At 40.5% G+C, this 24141-nt stretch overlaps 1 protein-coding gene across 1 annotated transcript in view; it reads right to left on the reverse strand.

The window, feature by feature from the left end:
• Positions 1 to 24141, reverse strand: part of P2RX2 (purinergic receptor P2X 2) — a 34422-nt gene that overhangs the window by 1822 nt on the left and 8459 nt on the right. Inside the window, exons 3-11 of the mRNA XM_063457098.1 lie at positions 22640 to 22711; positions 21837 to 21912; positions 18366 to 18462; positions 15631 to 15711; positions 13935 to 14067; positions 11334 to 11461; positions 7815 to 7905; positions 1447 to 1512; positions 855 to 932 (exon numbers count right to left, since the gene is read on the reverse strand). Coding sequence (XP_063313168.1) covers positions 855 to 932; positions 1447 to 1512; positions 7815 to 7905; positions 11334 to 11461; positions 13935 to 14067; positions 15631 to 15711; positions 18366 to 18462; positions 21837 to 21912; positions 22640 to 22711 — 822 coding nt within the window. The remainder of the gene's footprint in view (positions 1 to 854; positions 933 to 1446; positions 1513 to 7814; positions 7906 to 11333; positions 11462 to 13934; positions 14068 to 15630; positions 15712 to 18365; positions 18463 to 21836; positions 21913 to 22639; positions 22712 to 24141) is intronic.

Here is a 24141-nt window from a genome sequence, read left to right on the forward strand (position 1 = left end):
GCAATAAATCATTATGGTTCTCTCTCTCCATCCTGCTGCTCTCACACAGAGCCTGAGCATTCTCCCTCCTTTCACTTGCAATCATTGCTTTCCCTTAGGCTGAAGGCAAGACGAGAGGAGCCTTCAGGAGGGTTTCCCTGATAACGGACATTCAGTGCACAGCCTTCTGATCTCTGTGCCGAGTGGCACAGACTGAATTGACTGACACGAGGGGAAAACACAGTTTTGTTTTTTTCATTTCAGAGAAATCTAGACTTTTGCTGGCAATTATAGGTATCTTAAGCAGTGACTATTTGTAATATGTACAAATTATTTTTAGCACTTAATAAAACGCACAAATCTCTCCAAATAACCAGGTAGTGAACCTAACATAATAAAACCACATTGTAGCTGGTCTGTTAAAATTGGAATTGGGGACGATTGACAGACAAACTTGAAATTCTAAGCCACAATTGCTGAGCTGTGACAATCCTCAACTCAGCTATTTTCCATCTTATTTACTTTAGCTAAAGATGTGCATCCCAATTAGTTCTCTATAAACTCTAGTTTAGTCAATAAACCCGTAGTTCTTTTTATTTTAAAGGTATAGTATACTAGGCATGATTTCTTTACTTTTATTCCATCTCAATGCAAACCTGCTTCTTACCAATCTTCTTCTTTACATTTGTATTTCTAACTGTCATTTCCACCCCTTATCTAATTATACCTTCTGCTTATCGTTCTCTTCCTTCCATTCCACACTCTTTGACAGCATTTGATTTCCACCATGAATTCTTACCAATTTGTTTCTGTCTGTCATTACCCATATAATGACAAACAGAAACATGTACATGTTTCTCTGTACATTTCCTTACCTCGTCGTATTTCCGCATGCTGTACATGTTGTTCTTGTTCATGAATGTCAGTAATATCCAGTCGCAGAGTACAGATCCCTGGTAGAGGATTAACAGATTATTCACAAGTAACAGGGGAACACACTTTGTACATCATGCATGTTTAAAATGTAATAGGACATTCACACAATTACCACTCCATCAAACTAGGCTTCAAGGGCCATTACCAATAAACAATGCAATTGGGTAAAAGACCAGTAGTTAAATTAGAAGGTGAACAAATGTATGTAGTACCAACGCTGAACTACATGATGAAGATGTAACTATAGTCTGGAAATCTATGAAAAGGAGCTTAATCAGATAATCCATATAACAACCCCTAGAGTAATATTCTATTTGCCATAGCTATACAGACCAGCTATTTATACTCTTGACCGTGCCTCTCCAGTGACCAGTCATCAATATGTGTCTATATCAGGGATTTTTTTTAAATATATACCACTGGACATGTAGGTAAAATATTCTAGAATATTTGAAATTGCCAAAAATTCTTGTTTTCTACATGATAAGATTACCGACTGCATGTGGGTGCAAAAAGGGAGCATGTACTTACTACACCAATAGATGTCAGTGCTGTGGCCAGGTTAATGATGGTTGGGATAAGACTGAATTTCCCAGCCTGAAAGACAGAATGAATTAAGTAAACTTCTTCCTTGCAATATAAACTAGTCAGTAATACTTATATTTTTGCAAAAAATGGCTAATCCCAGCATCCATATTAAACCGTTACTCCAACCAAAAAACAGTGATTTCACAAAACTTTGGTAATTTTTTTTTTAATGCTTTTTTTTCTTCTTCTTTTAACACCAAGGCCAAGTTCTCATGGGCGTCCACAGGAATTTTTCCAGGGGGGGGAGCATAATGACATCCATGCTCAGCTCCTTTTTGCAGGGCCAGACTCGGGCTACAAAGCAGCCTTGGAAATAAAGGTATGCCAGCCCCATAAGTAATTGTGCCATGTAGTGTGTGTGTATATATATATATATATATATATATATATATATATATATATATATATATATATATATATATATATATATGTGTGTGTGTGTGTATATATATATATATATATAACATTTAAAAAAAATATATATATATATATATAGAGAGAGAGAGATTGATTATTGGTATGTTTCTTTTTCTAGTTCAAAACATTGGTAAAAATGTAATTATACAGTAAGCATACATGCAGACAGACAATCTCACTGACACAAGCACACAAACTCATTGATACACAGGTCCACAGACAGACAGACAGACAGACAGACAGACAGACAGACAATCTCACTGATACATATAAGGTAATTGACTTAAAAACACAAGCTCACTGATACACACTTATAGGCTCACTGACAGACAATCTCATTGACACCCCCAGACAAGGTTGCTGGTAAACAAACACACACACTTAGTACAAACTGACACTCACACGGTTACTACAGACAAACTCATTGGTATACAAACACAAACTTACTACAGACAAGCCTACTATCACACACACACACACAAACGCTTACTACAGACAAGCTCACTGACACACACATGCGCACTACAGAAAAGCTCGCTGTCACACATGCTCACTACAGAAAAGCTCTCTGACACACATGCTCACTGACACACATACACATGCTTATTATAGATAAGCTCACTGACACACATGCTCACTACAGAAAAGCTCACTGACACACACATACATGTTCACTACAGAAACGCTCACTGACACACATGTTCACTACAGACAAACTCACTGACACACACATGCTCACTACATAAAAGCTCACAGACAAGCTCACTATAGTGGGGTGGGTCTGGGTCTGGGTCTGTAGTAGGGGGGTCATGACCTGTAGTGTGGGATCAAAGGCTGAAATGGGGGGGACGGGTCAATAGAAAGGGTAAGGGTAAATAGTGGGGGTCATGACCTGTGATGAGGTTCAGGACCTGTAGTGCAGGGATCAGAACTTGTAGTGGGGGATCATAGGCAATAAAAGAGGATTAGGGGCTGTAGCGGGTGCTTAGTGGCAAAAGTGATGGGTTAGGGGCTGTAGTGGGTGGTAAGAGGCAATAGTGTGGGCTTAGGACCAGGTGAGAGAGCCCTGTGGCTCTGCATAAAACTGAACATAGCCTGGGTCACTAAACAGTGAACTGGGCTATGTGAAACTGATAGCTGCTGTGGTACTATCTGTGCGGTAAATATATATACAGAATGTCAGTATTTATCCCCCACACTTGTCTTTGTCACCACTTACTTTCTCACTATCACTCCACTTCCTTTTCTCCTCCCCCCCAGCTGTACATCTGCCTCCATTAACCATTTATTAATATCTTCTCAAGACCCCATTTTTATTTGTTTTAACTTACCTTTCTTGAGTCTCTAATCTCTTTCTCTCCACCAGCCCCTGAGCAGCATGCCTCTGCAGTAATGCTGTCCACAGTGTTTCCTCCTGCAAGCAGCTCCTCCTAGCAGAGCTTACTACAGGTGCTGGGAGCACACAACATGCTGTAGACGGAGGAGGGGATGTCACTCCCTATCTCCTCCTCGTATTCAGCTCTGCGCTATCCTCCCTGCACACAGAGAGCAAGACCTGGCAGGGAGACTTCTCACACTGCCAGGTCAAGCTCTATAAAGGATAAGGGAGGGAGGGTTTCCACTTCACCGTCAGAGAGATCTTTTAATCTCCCTGCCAATCAGCAGCAGGCTCTTTTCCTCGGCACCCCCAGTGAGCTGGGAAGGGCTGACTCTGGGGGAGGAGGCAAGCTGAAAAAGAGGTCAGGACCAGGCCCGTCGCTACCCAACAGGCAAAACAAGCAACTGCTTGGGGCCCCGAGCTGGCCCGGGGCCCCAAGCAGAGCCGGCAGGGGCATGCGGTCCTGGGGGGCCCGGACTGCTCAGGTCGTCCGGGCCCCACATTCAGTGGGAACATACCGGGTCGCAGGGGGCCCTGCGACCCCGGTATGTTCCCACTGGGCCAGCCTCTTCTCCTGGGGGGCCCAGCAGCCGGTCACCTCAGGGCCCCCCAGAGGCTGGCCCTGCTGACACCCGGCGGGCGCGCGAGGGAGCACTCTCCTCTGAGTGCTTCCTCTTCAGCTCCCTCGCGCACCGTACTGATGCCGGAGCCGGAAGATGACGTCATCTCCCGGCTCCGGCATCAGTATTCGGCGCGCGAGGGAGCTGAAGAGGAAGCACTCAGAGGAGAGTGCTCCCTCGCGCGCCCGCCGGGTGTCAGGGACAGCCAGATGGGGGAGGACATTTCAGTGAGTGGGGGAGAGGGAGGGAGGAAATTGGAGGGGGGAGGGGGGAGAGGGAGAAAATTTGAGTGGGGGGGAGGGGGAAAATTTGAGTGGGGGGAGGGAGAAAATTTGAGTGGGGGGGAGGGAGAATATTTGGGTAGGTTGGGGGGAGGGAGAAAATTTGAGTGGGGGGGGAGGGAGACAATTTGAGTGGGTGGAGGGGGGGAGGGAGAAAATTTGAGTGGGTGGAGGGGGGGAGGGAGAAAATTTGAGTGGGTGGGGGGGAGGGAGAAAATTTGAGTGGGTGGGGGGGGGTGAGGGAGAAAATTTGAGTGGGTGGGGGGGAGAGGGAGGAAATTTGAGTGGGTGGGGGGGGCGAAGGGAGGACATTTGAGTGGGTGGGGGGGAGAGGGGGGACATTTGAGTGGGTGGGGGGGAGAGGGAGGGAGGAAATTTGAGGGAGTGGGGGGGAGAGGGAGGGAGGAAATTTGAGGGAGTGGGGGGGAGAGGGAGGGAGGAAATTTGAGGGAGTGGGGGGGAGAGGGAGGGAGGAAATTTGAGGGAGTGGGGGGGAGAGGGAGGGAGGAAATTTGAGGGAATGGGGGGGAGAGGGAGGGAGGAAATTTGAAGGAGTGGGGGGAGAGGGAGGGAGGAAATTTGAGGGAGTGGGGGGGAGAGGGAGGGAGGGAGGAAATTTGAGGGAGTGGGGGGGAAAGGGAGGGAGGAAATTTGAGGGAGTGGGGGGGAGAGGGAGGGAGGAAATTTGAACGAGTGGGGGGGAGAGGGAGGGAGGAAATTTGAGGGAATGGGGGGCATAGGGAGGGAGGAAATTTGAGGGAGTGGGGGGGAGAGGGAGGGAGGAAATTTTTTGGGGGGGAGAGGAAGGGAGGACATTTTTTGGGGGGAGAGGAAGGGAGGAAATTCGAAGGGGGGGAGAGGAAGGAAATTTGAGGGAGGGGAGGGAGAGGTAGGAATTTGAGGGGGGAGAGGAAGGGAGGACATTTGAGGGAGGGGGGAGAGGACATTTGAGGGGGGAGGGAGGAAGGAAATTGGAGGGGGGAGAGGAAGGAAATTGGAGGAGGGAGGAAGGAAATTGGAGGGGGAGAAGGAAGGAAATTGGAGGGGGGGAGAAGGAAGGAAATTGGAGGGGGGAGAAGGAAGGAAATTGGAGGGGGGAGAAGGAAGGAAATTGGAGGGGGGAGAAGGAAGGAAATTGGAGGGGGAGAAGGAAGGAAATTGGAGGGGGGAGAAGGAAGGAAATGAGAGGGAGGGGGAGAAGAAGGAAATTGGAGGGGGGAGAAGGCAATGAGAGGGAGGGGGAGAAGAAGGGAATTGGAGAGGGGGGGAGAAGAAGGAAATTGACGGGGGTAGGGGGAGAGATTGACATCCATCACACACACACACACAATGCACCCCTTGCACACAGAAAAACACACAATGCATTACACACAGACACACATACACAAGCAATGCATCCCTTGCACACAGCAACACACAATGCACCCCTTCCACACACTCAGTGCATCCCTTACAGCAGTGTTTCCCAACCCAGTCCTCAAGGCACACCTACCAGTCCAGGATTTAGGGGTGACCCAGTTGTGTCTAAGGTGTTTTTTCTTTTTTTTCTAAAAACCCCTTAGACAAAACTGGGTAATCCTTAAATCCTGGACTGGTAGGTGTGCCTTGAGGACTGGGTTGGGAAACACTGCCTTACAGACACACACTGCATCCCATACATACACAAACTCACCTTGCAGCCCTTACACATACAAACACAGATTCACACAATGCATTCCTTACACACATCAGGACATCCCCCCCCCCCCCCCCCACACACACACCCCTGTGAACAAACTCATTGGTGGAACATGAAGGTGGACCCTGGGACCCAGACCTTGAGCTGTGTAAATGGCCCTCAAAAAATGGAGCTGCTTCCCGTTCTCCCAGAACATTGATTTTTGTGACCACAGTTACAAACCGCCTCCAGAGAGCCTGTTCTACACCAGACCAGTGGAGCCAGACGGCAGCTGAAGCCCATCATCATCCTCATCTGGTTGTAAGTAGGCAATCTAGTATATTATTAATGGCACTAATCTCTAATTTACCTCACATTAAAGGGACACTATAGTCCCCAAAACCACTGCAGCTTAATGTAGTGGTTCTGGTGTCTATAGCCTGTCCCTGCAGGCCTTTTATTGTAAACACGGCGGCACTGCAGCACTGTGTTAGTTAACATGGCAGATCATATGGGTGGGGCACTGTGATGTCACATGGGGGGCGGCAAACTTTACTTTTGCCTAGGGCGGCAAAAATCCTTGCACCGGCCCTGCAGACACTGCAGCCCTGTGGGCGGACTCGGGGGGGGGGGGGGGGGGAGGACCCGGGTGCAGGCGCCGGGGGAGGACCCGGGTGCAGGCGCCGGGGGGCCCAGACCTTGAGCGTGCATGTGGGGGCCTCCATGTCCGTTTTGCTTGGGGCCCCCAAATTCCTTCAAACGGCCCTGGTCAGGACAGAGGGAGAACATGCTGCCATTGGCTGTTTGGATGTGGAAGACTTTTTGAGACCCCATGTCACCTTGGGTTGCTACTTTATATTCCTATTTTTGACCTTATTTACATTGCGCTTCTATTCCTACTCAATGAGAGCTAGTTTAGTTTGCATTCTACTTCTACTATTCAATCTGAGACTAGGTTTAATTTACCTTGATTTTCTCGTGTATGTGTGTGTTTGGTTTATACATCATGCCCCCTGCAGTCTCACTGCTCAATTATCTGCCATTTAGAAGTTGAAAAACATTTCTTTGTGCAGCCCTAGTCACATCTTCCCTAGCGGTGACTTCCACAGCGTTCCAACGCACTTCCTGAAAAAGAGTCAAATGTTTAGCTTCCCTTATTGCGTGGTGTGTTTAGTTTAGAATTTCTTATCTCATGCTCTGTTAATTGTCTGCTAGAGCCTGCAACAGCCTTCAGTTTGATTCAAATTATAGGGCAGGAGATAAGAAATTCTAAATTAAACACACGTTTTTCTTTCATGGTGAGTCACAGCCAGGCAAGTGTGGCTATGGCTGCATAAACAGAATCAAATGTTATTAAACTCTTAAATGTCACATAATTGAGCAGTGAGACTGTGGGGCAAGATCTATACACCAAAACTGCTTCATTAAGCTAAATATGTTTTAGTGCTTAGAGTATCCCTTTAATGGAATATAATGACTTTTTTTTTTAATGGTGTATATTGCTTTTTGTGAAAATGTTACTTTTTTTTATCCAGCTGAGCAGCCATATTGGATAAAACTTAATTTAAGTATTGCCCTGTGGGCACTTCATAGTATACCCTGTCATTATGTGTCTACCTGCTATCCACTCTACAGCTCCACCCCCCACCCCCTCATCATTTAACTATATTTATGCTATCAGTTATATTAATATTTGTTTCCAGTCTATGCCTTTTAACTGGGACTTACGGGGGACGGGGAACAAACTGTGTATGCAGGCAGCAAGAGTGTTCTTGTTAACTGTGTAATCCGATCATTTGCAACGATAGCTCTCTCTCAACCAGCTAATACAAGGTGCATAACTATTTGAAAATTAGCTTCAAATTTGTGGTGGTGATGTTGGAAAGGATCTCGACATTTTGAAGATTCTATGTTAGGCTTTGCCATCCTTACTGCCCCACTGTACATGTGATACCTACCTCTCCATGGACAATCACATCAATACGAATTCCATACACCTTGATGAGGGTGCGAGACTCTGTACCATTCTTTTTGTAATATTTGGCATATCTGAATGAGTAGAAAAATGAGTAGAAAAAGTGAAGCAAAAGACTGAAACTGGGGAGCAAGAACACACATCCATAAACTAAACTCCAAACTTTAGGTAACTTAATATAAACTCATTCCAAATAAGTTGTCAATGCAAATGTAAATTATATTGGCTATTGGCTCTTTCTGACCAGTCAAATAATACAAACCCATTTTTCCTTTTCATGAGCACATGTGATAATATCTCTATATACAGTGCTTAACAAATCCAAGAGTGGTTTCATGAGCTCTGGGATGCCAAATGCCTTTCGTAACCCCTCAAATCACCAGTTCTAAAGGTTAATGAACCTTCAGGACTATATTGTGCTTACTGTCAGCCCTCTCTCACTTACCTTGTCGGTCTGCCGATGCCAGGATTGAGCGGACCGTCGCTCCCACGCCGAGACAGGCTCCACTCAGCCACAGGGATGCTGGACGCTATGCGCCCTCCCCTTTTGATGACATGGCGCATGCATGCTGCCGTCATGAAGTCAGGAGAGCTCTATACAGCAGAGCTCAGTGCACAAGTACCTTTTGGGGTGTGGCTATTCTAACCACGCCCCTAATGATATAAAAGCCCAGTCTGCTTTAACCCCTTAAGGACCGGACTGTTTTTGCGATGTTGTACATTTGCTACCAGGCATCTTTTTACACTTTTGTGGTGTTTGTGTTTAGCTGTAATTTTCCGCTCTCTCATTTACTGTTCCCATACAAATTATATATTGTTTTTTTCAGGACAAAAGGGGCTTTCTTTACATACCATTATTTATATAATCTCATGTAATTTAATTTTAAAAAGATATGATGAAAAATTGAAAAAAACACACTTTTTTTACTTTTATGTGAAAAATCTTTTACTCATCTACAAAATCGAATAAAAAAAACTGCTAAATAGATTCAAAATGTTGTCCTGAGTTTAAAAACACCCAGTGTTTACATGCTTTTTGCTATTTTTTTTGTCATGTTATAGGGCTATAAGTACAAGTAGGATATTGCGGTTTCAAAACATACATTTTTAAAATGTATCAATAGTGACATTGTAACACTATTATCTGTCATAAATCTCTGAATAACACCCCACATGTACATATTTTTTTTAAAGTAGACAACCCAAGGTATTCAATATGGGGTATGTCCAGACTTTTTTAGTAGCCACTTAGTCGCAAACACTGGCCAGAGTTAGCGTTCATATTTGTTTGTGTGTGAAAAAAGTAAAAAACTAAATTGAACGCTAATTTTGGCCAGTGTTTGTGACTAAGTGGTTACTAAAAAAGACTGGACATACACCATTTGCAATACATTGGGTTGTCTTCTTTTGCAAATGGTATGCCATCATGGGGGTAATTCTCATTCCTCGGCTACCATACGCTCTCAAAGGCAACGTAACCAACCTGGCTATTTTCAATGTAAAAATATTTGACCCATATATTTGACCCTGTAACTTTCAAAAACGCTATAAAACCTGTACATGGGGGGTACTGTTATACTCAGGAGACTTTGCTGAACACAAATATTAGTGTTTCAAAACTGGAAAATGTATCACAACAATTATATCATCAGTAAAAGTGCTGTTTGTGTGTGAAAAATTAAAAAAAGTCACTTTCACTGACAATATCATCGCTGTGATATGATTTACTGTTTTGAATCACTAATATTTGTGTTCAGCGAAGTCACCCGAGTAAAACAGTACCCCCCCCATGTACATGTTTTAGGGTGTCGTAGAAGGTTACAGGGTAAAATACAGTGCTAACAAATTAAATTCTCTGGACTTTCGACCTGGGTTGGCAGGCAGGTCCCTTAAATTGCAATCAATAAAATTACTTAATTATGTAAAAATATTACATAAATACACACGTAGGATTTAAATATATATGCATATTTATATATATGAAGTCTACGTGTATATTTATATATATTATTTATGTAATTTTGTATATGGACATATGTATAGTTCGTATACTTTTTATTTATTTATATATACATAGATATATATACAATTTCATTCTAAGTGTATTTTGATATAAATATATATATTAATATCAAAATACAGTTAGAATAAAATTTCATATAGATATATAATTTTTTTAAATTTTTATTATTATTTTTACATTTTTTAATTTAATTTAAATTACTTATTATTTGTATTTTATAATAATATATATATATACAATATATAGTTATTATATATATTATATATATACACGTGTGTAATTTAATTCTAAGTGTATTTTTATATTAATATATGTACATATTAATATAAAAATACACATAGTATGATATTATATGTATGATGTATAGACGTATATTATATATATATATATATATATATATATATATATATATATAATATACATCTATATATATATATATATATATATATATATATATCTATATATCATATATATATATATATATATATATATATATATATACACATATTTAATTTTATTTTTTTTATTAACATTAACTTTTTTCTTTTTCTTTGATTTTACACTAGCAGGGAGACTGCCTGTCAGCACAGACAGTCCCCCTGCAGGCAGACACATGGACACCTATTGTGACCATGTGGTCGCTCTGTTGAGCGATCACATGGCCACAGGGGTCCTAATCTGCCATGGGGAGACTGTCTGGGCTGCATGTAGTCTCCCCACACCGGGACCAACGCCGATCGCCGCCGGGGGAACGACCGCGACCGGTTAAGTAACTAAGACCGTTAGGACGGTTCAGGACCGTCAGCGGTCGGCAATGCTAAAATGCCAATGACGGTCCTGAACCGTCCTCGGTCCTTAAGGGGTTAAACACAGTGCCCTGTTGTGGTTCCTAGTGTGCCTTGTGTCTCTAGTGTCCCTTTAGTGCGTCCCTGCATCCTTTGTGATAGTTCTTTGGTTTTGACCCGGCTTGCTCTCAACTTGTCTGATTTCCCTGACTCGGCTTCTTTCCTCGTTGTATTTCTGGCTTCCCTTGACCTTGGCTTGTTTTTGACATTTCTTGTAGTTTTTTCTTTTACCCGGCCATTCTAAGGACTGGCTTAGGGACTTTCTTTCTGTCTCTACTGGTGGATTTTCACTCTTCATGTTGGGATAATCATTACACTCACAGTGCAAAGTGCATTTCCACTTTCTTCTTTCCCCCCAAAATAACATGTTTAACCTCTTAAGGACCAAACTTCTGGAATAAAAGGGAATCATGACATGTCACACATGTCATGTGTCCTTAAGGGGTTAAGATAATGTTAAAGAGCAATTTCATATTATCATTGATGATATGGGCTGTAAGCGATATTTCTGAAATGTACCAAAGACCACCAGGGCTATTCACTAAAGTCTTAATGGCTGAATTTCTTGGTCTGGCCAATAGAGTTTATTAAATAGAAAACATTCTAACAGTATAAGCAATATCTACACCTATACCTGTAGTTGTATCCAGAGGACACTTTGCTCTGCAAGTCAAGTCTTCGGAATGAATATTGTGGATGACAATTTGAAGGATGCAAATCTAAATTACAATTCCAGTTAATGATAACCCCTATAATTCCACCCTATGCAGAAAGACAGAAATTTTTAGAAACTGTTCACTTAGGAAAAACAAAACAAGACCATCTCACGTTACTCATTGCCAGCTGTACAATGCATTTTTTCAATCCATTTATCTTTACTGAATTGTTTGCGTTTATTATAAAAGATAGTTCAAATAAATAAATGAATACTCTGTAAATTACGACGTTCCCTTAGAGCAGGGATCCTCAAACTTTTTAAACAGGGGGCCAGTTCACTGTCCCTCAGACACGGTTGGGGGCCGGACTATAGTTTGAAAACAATTTGAACAAATTCCTATACATACTGAAACAGACACATAGACATATACAGACACATAGACACATACTAACATACATACAGACACACACACATACTGACAGACATACACATACATACATACATACATACTGAAATACATACACATACATTTAGACATACACATACTGACATACATACAGACAGACACATACATACACACAGACATACAAACACATACAGACACATACTCACATACTGGCATGCATACAACACACAAAGACACACACACACATACTGACATACATACAGATATACACACACAGATATACATACTGAAAAACATACACATACATACATAAATACATATTGAAATATAGAAACATGCATATAGATACATACATACATACGTACAGCTACATACATACATACTGACATACATACAGATACAGACACACACACACATACATACATACAGATAGACACACACACACTGACATACAAACATACTGAAATACATACACATAGACACACTGACATACATACTGACATACATACACAGACACACAGGCATACATACTGACATACATACACACACAGATAGACATACATACAGACACATACTGACATACATACAGACACATACAGATGCATAAACACACAGACACACAGACATACATACACATACATACTGAAATACATAGACACATACTGACATACATACAGACAGAGATTCTGCCATACATACAGACACATACACACACACACACACACACACACACAGACATACTGACATACAGACATACTGACATACATACACATAACTAATTTTTCTTACCTTTTTTTTTTTTGCAGGAAGGTGGCTGTGGCTGATGGCAGTCGGCGTGGCGGTGGCTCTCCCGTCCTCGTGGCCTGGCTGTGTCTCTCTTCCCTCCCACGAGGAGGGAGCTGGGAGGAAATGACCAGCCGTCGCCTCCTCCCAGCACTACTTTTTTTTTTTAAAGGGGCCCGGTTGCGCTATTGCACGGCCGCAGCGCTGACCGGGCCCCTAAATCGGGTGGCCCTAAATGCTGGGGGCCGGGTTCAGGACCCTGGCGGGCCGGATCCACCCTGCAGGCCGTAGTTTGAGGACGCCTGCCTTAGAGGAACACATTTCTCTGCCATGAATCTATTCACTCATTTAATATCTGTAAAAATCCTGAAAATGACAGCTGCCTCTCTCTTTCCAAAGTAAAGATAGTGTCGGTGGATCACACCAGGCTTTTCAGTGATGGGTAATGGAGTATGAGTTCTCCCATTTCACTATTAGCACTATATTAGCATTCCAGCAATTGTTAAAGAAAATATTGCTATTGCACTTTTTAAAAACCTTATTTTAGAACTATACGTTTTTTTTGTACTTCCTGATTTGTGAGTATTAAGTTCAAATGTGGACATATGTTTTACATTCTCAGTCATTTTAGTAAGCTGTAATGATAGTAATGCCTTACAAATACCAATACACCGGATATTTGACCATTTTTATTTATCTATTTTCATCACGCTCGCTTCATGTGAGAAATATTGTATTTTGGTTTCATACTAAAAAAAATAACAAATGTTCTAATATATTTCACTTAAAAAGGACAGTGTAGTCACCAAAACTACTTTAACTCAATGAAGCAGGTTTGGTGTATGTATCATGGCCCTGCAGTCTCACTGCTTAATTCTCTGCCATTTAGGAGTTAAATCACTTTGTTTATACAGCCCTATGTACACCTTCCTGCATTTGACTTACATAGCCTTTCTAAGCACTTCCTTTAAAGAGTCATCTAATGTTTACATGTTCTGTTTAATTTAGAATTTCTTTTCTCTGTTAATAGCTTGCTAGACCCTGCAGAAACCTTCTGTGTGTGCTTCAAGTTCAAATTACAGAGCAGGAGATAAAAACTTCTAAGATAACATCTGATTGAAAATGAAACCATTTTATTTATGCAGGCTGTGTGTGAGTCACAGCCAGGGGAAGTGTGGCTAGGGCTGCATAAACAGAAAAAATAGTGATTTTACATCTAAATGTCAGAGAATTAAGCAGTGAGACTGTAGGGACATGATATATACACCAAAACTGCTTCATTAAACTAAAAAGTTGTTCTTGTGCTTATAGTGTCCCTTTAAAAGCTTAATATTATTGACGGTTCCTAGTAAAACACACAATTTCCTTATATACTTTTCATGTCTGACCTTATATGCTATTTCTGTGAAGTTGACACCAGCCTCACTCACAATGAAGCCCACGGTGAATATGGGACATGAAGGTGAGGAGATGGGATGATAGGTGCAGTTCCTCAAGAAATCCTGCCCCTCTATGTTGCCCCTAAAGTGGATAAATGAGTAATGGAAATGTAAAAAAAAGAAGGTAACTTTGTGAAATTTTTATTAAAGGAACAGTCAAATGCATAATATGGTAAAATAAGTTAAAACTTTAATTATTTTATGTTAAGTCCATGGTTCTATATGGCATTTGATTAAAACGGCCTGATGATTACCTTCATGATCATTATGTACTTATAGGCTTAGCATGTCTCAAAGGTGTTCAATCAGTCAATCCACTGAATGAGTGGAAAACACAGAGAGTTAAAAGCTCTAAGACAATATCTATGAAAAATTATTCATGATTGAGCAGTAAAGTTAATTTTATTTCTCCATCAAAGTGCTGCGCAGCACTTATTGGAAAATAATGTGAAGCTGTACTGTACACACCGCCAAGAAATGTTTAACAAATCATTTGGCATTATTGCATTTAAAGATCAACAATCAAAGACGCAAGAGTGGGGTCACAAAGAATAAAGAGGAAAGTCCCATGGGTTACTTGAGTGTTGCAGAACAGAATGTTTTTCGATAGGATTTGGTACTGTTCCCAGGACAACGTACCTTCTAAGCTGTGCATGCTTTATAAGTAGGTCATCTTATGAAGCTTATTCTAAATAATATTTAGGTTACATGACTAATCATATCCAGTTTCTATAGTGCAGTTTTCTAAAGTCATTGTATACAGTGTAATAGTGTATCTGCTTGATATATTAAAACTTAATATATGGCCTATTTACAGCTTGTTAGAGAGCCAATATCACCTTAAATATCTTATATCCTTGTATTCTAGGGATTTGGTCTCTGCATCCACATTAAATAGACTGGTACCATTATACTTATATTGTATATATGTAGTTACGTATATGTTTTGTTTTCCCTTGTCTTTTTGTGCACGTCAATACTTTGTTCACTAGAGACCTAGTTCTCATGTTTTGTTTTTGTGTCTATGTGACAGTCATTTATTGATTCTGTTCACTTTTTTTTATTACTATATTTTCTATTTCTTATCAGATACCTAATAAAGGTTAAGTTTTATTTTTGGTTTCGTGGTCAGGGTATTAGTCCTACTTTTGCTCTTTAAATTATTGGATTCAAGCCCTCCCTTTCTGCCCGTTGACCTAATTAAATACACATTTAACATGTTTTCTCTCACCCTTTCTTAAATATTAAAACTTAGATGAAAAAAGTTAGGCAATGCATTTGTATATTTTGGAAGTCTTGACTGTCACATCTTTCACAGGGTAAATTCATGAAAGCAATGTCCTAAAACACAAGCATTGAACACTCTCAAGCAGAACACAATTTAACATAATTGATTGTCTGATTGGCTTAGTTATTTGCATAATCACATGTAGAAAGAGATTTACTACTGAAATAGGACATGCTGGAAGAACTGAAACACCGGTGTTAAACTCTGTTCTACTTAAACATATTTAATTTGAGATGTTTACCAGCTAATGCATTAGATTACTCTAATAACTGAGCACAGGAAAATAATTTCAATCTAGATGGGTAATATTTTTGAGACGTGCAATGGTTTAACTCAACAAACAAAATTGAATCTTACTTGGAAAATCCAAATTGAGGAAAGTGGATAACGTTCTTGATTAAAATAGTGAAGCTTGGAACAAATTCTTGCAATGATTCACTAAAATGAGAGGGTGAGAGAGAATAAAAGGTAGAGCTACATGGACAGACCAAAAAAGTGAGCCAAGAACAAGTATTCTAAAGAGAGAGAAACATGATTAAAAAAAAGAAAGCGAGAGACAGTAAGATGAGAAGAGATAAGGTAAAGACGGAAATATGATGAGAAGATTATAGGCAGAGTGATGAAGGTATGGAAATTAGATAATATGAGTAACAAGAGACAGAAGCATGAAATCGGCATGGGCATAGTGGGTTGTATGTAAAAATTGAGAAAAATCAACAAAGAAATGGGATTTAAATTGTATTGACACCGGTTTATGTTAGATGATATAATTACGTTTGATTTCCAGCAATAAGATTAGTCAGGCCTTGTCATTCCTGGATGTAATATGAGGAGGTAACATTGGTTTTGAGAAAAGAATTTACAGACACTTGGGAATAATTCCATATATATTTTCAGTATGGAAACACTTTAATTATAATTTTAGCTTTTCGTCTTTTGGTATGTTGGACTCTCAATGGCTGCTCTTAAGAGCTAACTAGTTATATCTTAAAACTGGTCAAATATCAAGATATAGTTTGAACTAAACATAATTATATATTAATACAATGTGGTGCTGAAATGTAATAAATATGCCAGAACACGTAATATAGGTGAACTTGTAAATACAATACAAATTACCTAAATTATTAAAAATCTGTATAATTCGAGCAATCAGCAAACATTGTTTCTTTTTTCACTTCAAGGACTTGGTACAAGATTAGCTCCTTTTACATAAATCAATCCATGATACTCAATAGATATGTGACTTTGAGGAGTACCATTAACAGTCCAATGTCAAGCAATTCACCGGTTTCCTAAACGTTATATTGTGGGTAAGGCTGAATATTGTGTTTTTGTAAACATGGTGTTTACATAAAAAATATTCTCGTGCAAATTTCGTCAAGTTTCTATTTTAGGACCAAATAATTGATGATTTTAAACAATTGCAATGTGCCAGTTCTAGCATTTGAGTAAAATTGTACAGCCCATTCTTTTAGCATAGCTTTTAATTTGTCATGAGGTTGAACATTTCACAGGCAACAGGTGTCTCCCTTCAAATACATATAGAAAACCGACCTCTACCACAATTGACTCAATATATTTTCATTACACAGGAAAGGACGGATACATGTTTTGAAGAGACAGTTTGTGGCTTGCGAGAAATCAATGGACAGACGTTATAGCATGAGGTCTTAATATCTGCAATTGTGATGGGTCAGTCTGACAGCCTCAAGAATATTACATGACATGCTCAGATTCAGTTGCTTCTATCTCACATTAACACTACCTATTTCTAGCAACTTGCATAATTATTCATTTATTTTAACGCACTGTATAATAAAGTTTATAGAGCATATGTTGGCAACCTACAGCACTCCAGATGTTGTGAACTACATCTCCCACAATGCTCTTACAGCTATACTCAGGGCTGCCATCAGGAGGTGACAACCATGTATATCATGCACCTGCACCAGGGCCCGCACGCTGATAGGGCCCATCAGGTGGCCCAAGCATTAAGGGCCACCTGATGGGCCCGGTTAACGCTGTGGCCGTGTAATAGCGTGACTGGGCCCCTTTAAAGATGCCAGCCACACCACAAGTACTGCTGGGAGGAAGTGACGGTCAGTCACTTCCTCCCAGCTTAATCCGCGCAGAAGGGACGCGACAGAGTGGAGACCTCGAGGAGAGCCAGCCGACTACCATCAGTCCCAGCCACCCTCCTGCACTGAAAAGGTAAGAAACAGGAGGGTGGATGAAAAATAAGATGTGTATGTATGTCAGTATGTATATGTGTGTGTGTCTGTATGTGTATATATATATATATATGTGTGTGTGTGTGTGTATATGTATGTCAGTATGCAAGTACGTGTTTGTGTGTATGTATGTTAGTATGTGTCTGTATATGTGTGTATGTCTGTTTCAGTATGTGTATCTGTTAGTATGTATGTGTGTATCTGGGTGTGTATTCTGTGTCAATGTTTGAGGATGTGTGTGTGTGTGTGTGTGTGTATTTGCATGTATGTCAGTGTATGTGTCTGTGGAAGTGTATACACTACATACAAATGTACACCTGCATTCAAACACCAACATTCACACACATACCACATAAAAAACATGCTTATATTCAAACACAAATTGTGTGTGTATATATAAATATATATGTATATATATCTACAAACACAATATATACACACAGTTCATCCACTACACATGCACAACACACACTGCATCCACAAAACACACATCCTGTATCCACTCTATTGCTTCCTTGTTGGGCGGCTTTGGAGGCGGATCCTCGGGGCGGGCTTGGAGGTGGCCCCAAATGTTCTGATGGCGGCCCTGGCTACACTGATGGCAAAGCATCAGGAAAGATGAATTACACAATATCTGGAGTGCCCTAGGTTTGCTACCCCTGAGCAACATATAAAATATTTAGTAATGCAACATATAACATACTAGGTACAAGCTGGACATGTCATCTTAAGTATATATATGTATGCAAATTTTGTATTCATAAAAACAATCAAGACTCTCTTGGTTTTATTTATAAACCACATTTTAATAAATCTCTGTGTGAATTATTAGAACCCTCATTACCTATTTATACTAACCTGGTAACAGTTTCATCTTCCAGTGGGCACCAACCAATAATCTCACAGGTTTTCAGTGACCCCCTCCCAGCTTGGATACAGCGCCCCGTCTGTTCCCCTGCAGAAGGTATGCAGCACTTTCAGTATAACCACATTTTAAGAACTATTAAAGCCTATTGTTGGCATGTTAAAGGGATTCTCCAGTGCATGGAAAACAAACCAGTTTTCCTGGCGCTAGAGAATCCTGGAGTGCCCCACTCCCTCCGGCCCCCATCCCACGACAATGAAGGGGGTTAAAACCCATTCAGATACTTACCTGAAACCAGCGCTGATATCCCTCCGTGCTGGGTCAGGCTCCACCCACGCCGACGTCCGCTGGTGGGGGAGACCTAATGCGCATGTACGGCAATGGCCGATTGTGCGCGCATTAGACCTCCCTATAGGAAAGCATTATTCCATGCTTTCCTATGGGGATTCCGGCGACGCTGGAGGTCCCCATGCATAGCGTGAGGACGTCCAGCGTTGTTTAGACGACCAGAAGTCATAGAAGTGATAGACAGCCACTAGAGAAGGACTTAACTCTGCAAGGTAATTATTGCAGTTTATAAAAACTGCAATAATTACCTTGCAGGGTTAAGGGTGATGGGAGTTGGCACCTAGACCACTTCAATGAGCTGAAGTAGGCTGGGTGCCTACAGTGCCCCTTTAATATCATTTTTTTTTTTTACTATTTAAATTCAATGTAAACTGTTCTTTGGTGGGATTTATCAATTGTAGCCAATAAGTATCAAATCTACCAAACCAAATTTGTCAAAATATAGAAATTATTACACAAACACACCAATTAGTTGTTCCTACAGTTGGAAAACAGGAATATCAGTGGCAATCCAATTAAAGCATGAGATACTTGCAACTATATTGGCCACACTGAATTTCTATCAATGGGGAAGAATCCACCATAATGTTGGTGCACTTGCTCTAGGTTTAGTTAACCGAGTAACTTGATTGGGTGCTATGTGTTTACCTGTTTTATGTTAAGTAAATTAAGCATCAATATGAAACAATGGAAATATAAAGTGCAAATAATAGAGGGATTTCTATGATTGAATCATACCAGGACACCAGCGGAACACTGCGTGTGTCCTGAGGTGTTTCCACAGTCACAGAAAGGGTACACCAGTGAGACACTCCAGGGGTGTCTCGGGGCTTAACCGCTAGTGGATATAGGAAAACAAAGAAAAATAAAGGGCCAATGTCTTCTCAAAAAAGTGAGATGAAGGCTCCCAGGGGGCCTCCTTCTCTAGATATAAAGTGAAACCTCCATATCTGCAGTTAAAACAGTTTCCCCTTCCTTTATAGTTTCTAAATAGCTGAACAGGCCCCAGAGAACATCAACGAACATGCATTATTAATGAGGGATTGCACATATTTTATAGTAACACTACATTTAGCACATACTTCCATTCCTGTAATTAGTTTTTCTAATTTGGTTGATTTACCCTTGCGTTCTTAACCCAGTGTGTATACTGGCTCTATTTTATTTTGCAGTTTTAATTTAGTTGGTATTATTATTATTATTATTATTGGCATTTATAAAGCACCAACTTATTCTGTAGAGATTTACAATATTATCAAGGGGGAATTTAACAATAAATGAGACAATTACAAATTGTGACAGGATCAACAGGTGGATGAGAATCCTGCTCAAACAAGCTTACAATCTAAAGGAGGTTGGGTATAACAACATGAGGGGGATAACAACCAAACGACAAGGCGGAAAAGTAGCAGAACTAGAGGTGAGAGTGGAGTGTGGCTCTTTAGGAGAGAGCAAGAGACAGATTTGTGAAATATTAGTTACTAAGGAAGGCCATAGGCTTTTCTGAAGAGATGGGTTTTGAGGGACTTCTTAAACGATTAAAGACTAGAGAAGAGCCTTATGGGGGTAGGCAGGCTGGCCCAAAGAGTTAGCAGTAAGGGTGCAAGCAGTGGTCAGGAGAAGGTCCCCGGCAGGGCAGAGAAATGGAGAAGGGGGGCACTTAGAAATGAGTGAAGAAATGTAATAAGGGCTAGAGATGTTTAGAGCTTTATAGGTAAGGGCTAGTAATTGACTCCTATAGAGTACAGGAAGTCAATGTAAAAATTGACAGATGAGAGACGAGAGATTAAATTCAGTAGTGAAGTCAAGTCAGCTTGGCATAGCAATGATTTGATATCAACCATAAACTGTAACATTCACCTCTTGCCTAGGTCAATTGCCACCTTCTTCTACCTTTAGTCAACCGCACCCAACTGTAGCCATAAATAAACAATATAATTTACTCTGCTATAACACAATTTTTTTTTTTAAATTCTTTATTTTTGTTTCAACACTGAATGCGGCTTGGTAATGTTTAGTGGCCCACGCAGGGGCCGTTCAACAACATGTAATACATTTCTTTGTACAGAACTGATGTGCCGCTCGGTGTCGTTTTTAGGTTTTTAGGGCATTTCGAGCCCATGTGTAAAACATAACCAGAACAAAATCCAAACAATACGGTACATGACTGCATGGCATATAAAACAGTTAACTTTGTGCGGTTCTAAATTCACCCATATAGGTTCACGGTCAATGTAGTTGTCGGTTTAACATTCAAAGCAGTTCGTGCTATCGTGCTCCTTATGTGTTCACTATTGCGTTTGGACTGATTTCGTACTTTAGTAGCTGCGGATGTCGTGTAGGTCTGTCCCTTAAGGTAATGTTCATCTATGTCCGTGTTGTGTACTCCCCAGTTGAGGACAATCTCCGTGAAGTTGTTGGTGGCCTCTATGGTGCGTTTATCTCCCCCTCGAGGTTAGTCCCTAAGGGGCTTCCAGCAGGGTCGTGTGTGTGTGATGGTCATTCTAACACTGTGAGCGTTCACAACATTAGCTTTCCTACGTGTTTTTCGTCCTGTTTTCACTGCCTAACTGGGTTGCCCTGTGTGTTTCATCTGTGGTTCTAGGTAGGCATATGAGCCGGTTTTGTTTTCCAGTACTGTGCACCGTATGTTTGGAAATATGGAAGGTGGGCAAGAGGATTGGGCGGGGCTGTGGGGTGGGGAGAGAGGAGAGGGGAGAGGGGCGTGCTGTTCGTCGGGGCGCCCGGCGGGTCTAGGTCTCTGAGTGGACCACTCACCCTTTCTAGTCTGTGTGGTATCATTCGTTAGCATATACTTCCCAGGGTTGCCAGATTTTTTGGAATAATTTTTCCATGTTTCTAATTTGTGCTATAACACAATTTTAAAGATGACATTGTAAATGTGACATTAGTGATCACAATTGCACTACCATCATTGCAATAGGATGCAAATATTAGGTCATCAAGCAATATATTTCTGTATTTATTTATTTTTATTTCTCTGAAAGTCAATTGAAATATTTATATCAATAAATGATAAGATAGACCTCCTATAGAATACAACAGGATAATCAGTTTATGAATCTGTATTGACATTGCAGCACTTAGAGACTTACCATTGCCAAGTATATGCACCCCTCCCTTGACACAGTCCTCATCATTGATGCACTGGGCTTCAGGTACAGTCCTACTCTGAAAGAGACCATTATCGGAAAGAGAGAAATGGAAAGGGAAAGAGAGAGCAAGAAACAAAATGTGCAAGTAGGAGAATACAGAGATGCCAAAGATATCAGATGGCAAGAATGATGTCACAGACTAGACTTGTGCATTTGGTTTCAGACAAATTGCAATTCGGGGTGGGGGGTTGTCGTCCAAATTCCATACACCTAAATCACTAAATCCCCATATGACTGAATTGTGATACAAACAAAACAAACCAAGGATGAACAGCTTCATTGATTTAAAAAAATATATCCGCAAAAATTCATTTAAAAAAAATTAAATTATTTTAAAAGTTTATCCAAAAATTTCAAATCATTTGAAAAGGTTTTCCAAAATACAAAATTGAAGCTTAGATCTGTGAACCAAATGGTGAGAAAATATGCATATGAATATATTTTGCAGTACACCGATTGGCCCTTTTTGCATCCTTTTGATTTGTCTGAATAGTTTTTAAGGAAACTATTGCATGTATGAAATATGTGTAAACGGAAACACCACATTGACGAATTTTGATCCACCCAAACAAAATGTTTTTTTTTTTTTGATGAACCAAGTTGCACAAACCAAATTGTTTTGCCATGCACAAGTGTAGTACTGACTAACATAGGTTATGCATCATTCACTATTAACATATTTTAGTAAGTTACTAAAAACAACATCCAATCAAGCAAATAATGGCATATGACCGGCTCCTCACCTCTGCACAGGTCCCCATAGTCTGCAGTTTGGTGCTTTCTGTCCTGGTTATAATAGTAAAGATGCTTCCCCCCTAGAATACAGTGAAAGTATTAGAAAATTTAAAATACAAATTATTATAGACAAGAGACAACATCAAAAGTAATTATAGACAACAAGTTGAAGTGTTAGTTCGCAGCTGTAAAGGACAGTGAATCATTATCATTCATTAAAAAGAGTATTCATTTACATGATAAAATTGAGATTGTGCCCCTTTATAAAACATTGGTAATAAATTGGACAAAATACAAAGTAGGGTTTACAAAAGTAATAAGGGGGATGGAAAAAAAGGAAAGGAAATCAACATTTGTCTACTTTAAAGAAAATACATCACAGATGGGATGTGATATCAGCTGGGATATGATATATGTAGGTAGCGGAGTAGAGGTATAATCCACAATATCTCTGCTGGTAGTCGTAGTCAGCATACAAATCCAAAGTAGCGTAATAATCCCAATCCCATTTCCCAGCAACTGGATGACACACAGTTTGGGAGTCAACTGAGCTTTTATACAAATCCCCATGCAAGGGGTTTCCTTAGTGACATTCCAGGGGTTTTCCCCTGGGGGACTGTGTGGAAAACTTAGTGTAAAATAACATTTCCCATGATCCTTTTCTGTATTGGAGAGATAATTGTGTAAGAGTACACCTTTAATTACATTATCTCTCCGTATAGAAAATCACACAATATTGTTTAAAAATACATAATTCGTAAAATATGTGTTTGAGCTCCACGAAAGACCCTTTACTGAATAGCTGGGATCTGAGCGCACAATGTGTCGAATTACCGCTCAGATCCGTTTGTTAGAATAGAAAAGCCATTCGAATTAAGTTCTGGACCGGTCTGCCACGAGGCTCGAGCCCCAAAATAGTTCCAGGCAATTGCAGGCTTTGACCGGTCTTCTTTCGGGAGTTTATACGAATTAGCAAACGAAAATACACATTAATATACTGCATAGTTCTGTGTAGGAAGGTCGTTGGTTTAATTTAGGCGAACGCCGTTCCATTTGGACGAGCGGGTCTATCTGCACGAACGGCATTGAAGTCCAGCGGTGTTCGCGAGGTCGAGTAATCGATTTTAGTTCCATGCACTCAACGGCCAAACATACGAACGGCGACCACCCATTAAACCATTAGGATTTTGTGGTTTTCACTATGATGCCAGTTGTTATTTGGGTCACACGACTCCCTTGTGTGGTCCTCCATTCGACAGTTTATTCGTTTTCACGAACAGTACATCCTTATTCTGTTCGTGAAGTTAACATACGAATGCACATATTTTTTACACGGAGAAATAGATGAATGAAGTGGCTAGGTTTGCCACAGTAGGGAAAGTACAGCTCTCTGGCAACCTGTTCACATGTCTTAAAGCGACACTCTTCACGCTGAACTTGCCTTTCTCCTATTGTTTCCTCTTCTCTTGCTCTTTCAGAATCTGTTCTTTTTTTTCTTTATTTCTGATCT

This window comes from Pelobates fuscus, chromosome 5 (genome assembly GCF_036172605.1).
Source record: "Pelobates fuscus isolate aPelFus1 chromosome 5, aPelFus1.pri, whole genome shotgun sequence".
NCBI classification, from domain to species: Eukaryota; Metazoa; Chordata; class Amphibia; order Anura; family Pelobatidae; genus Pelobates; species Pelobates fuscus.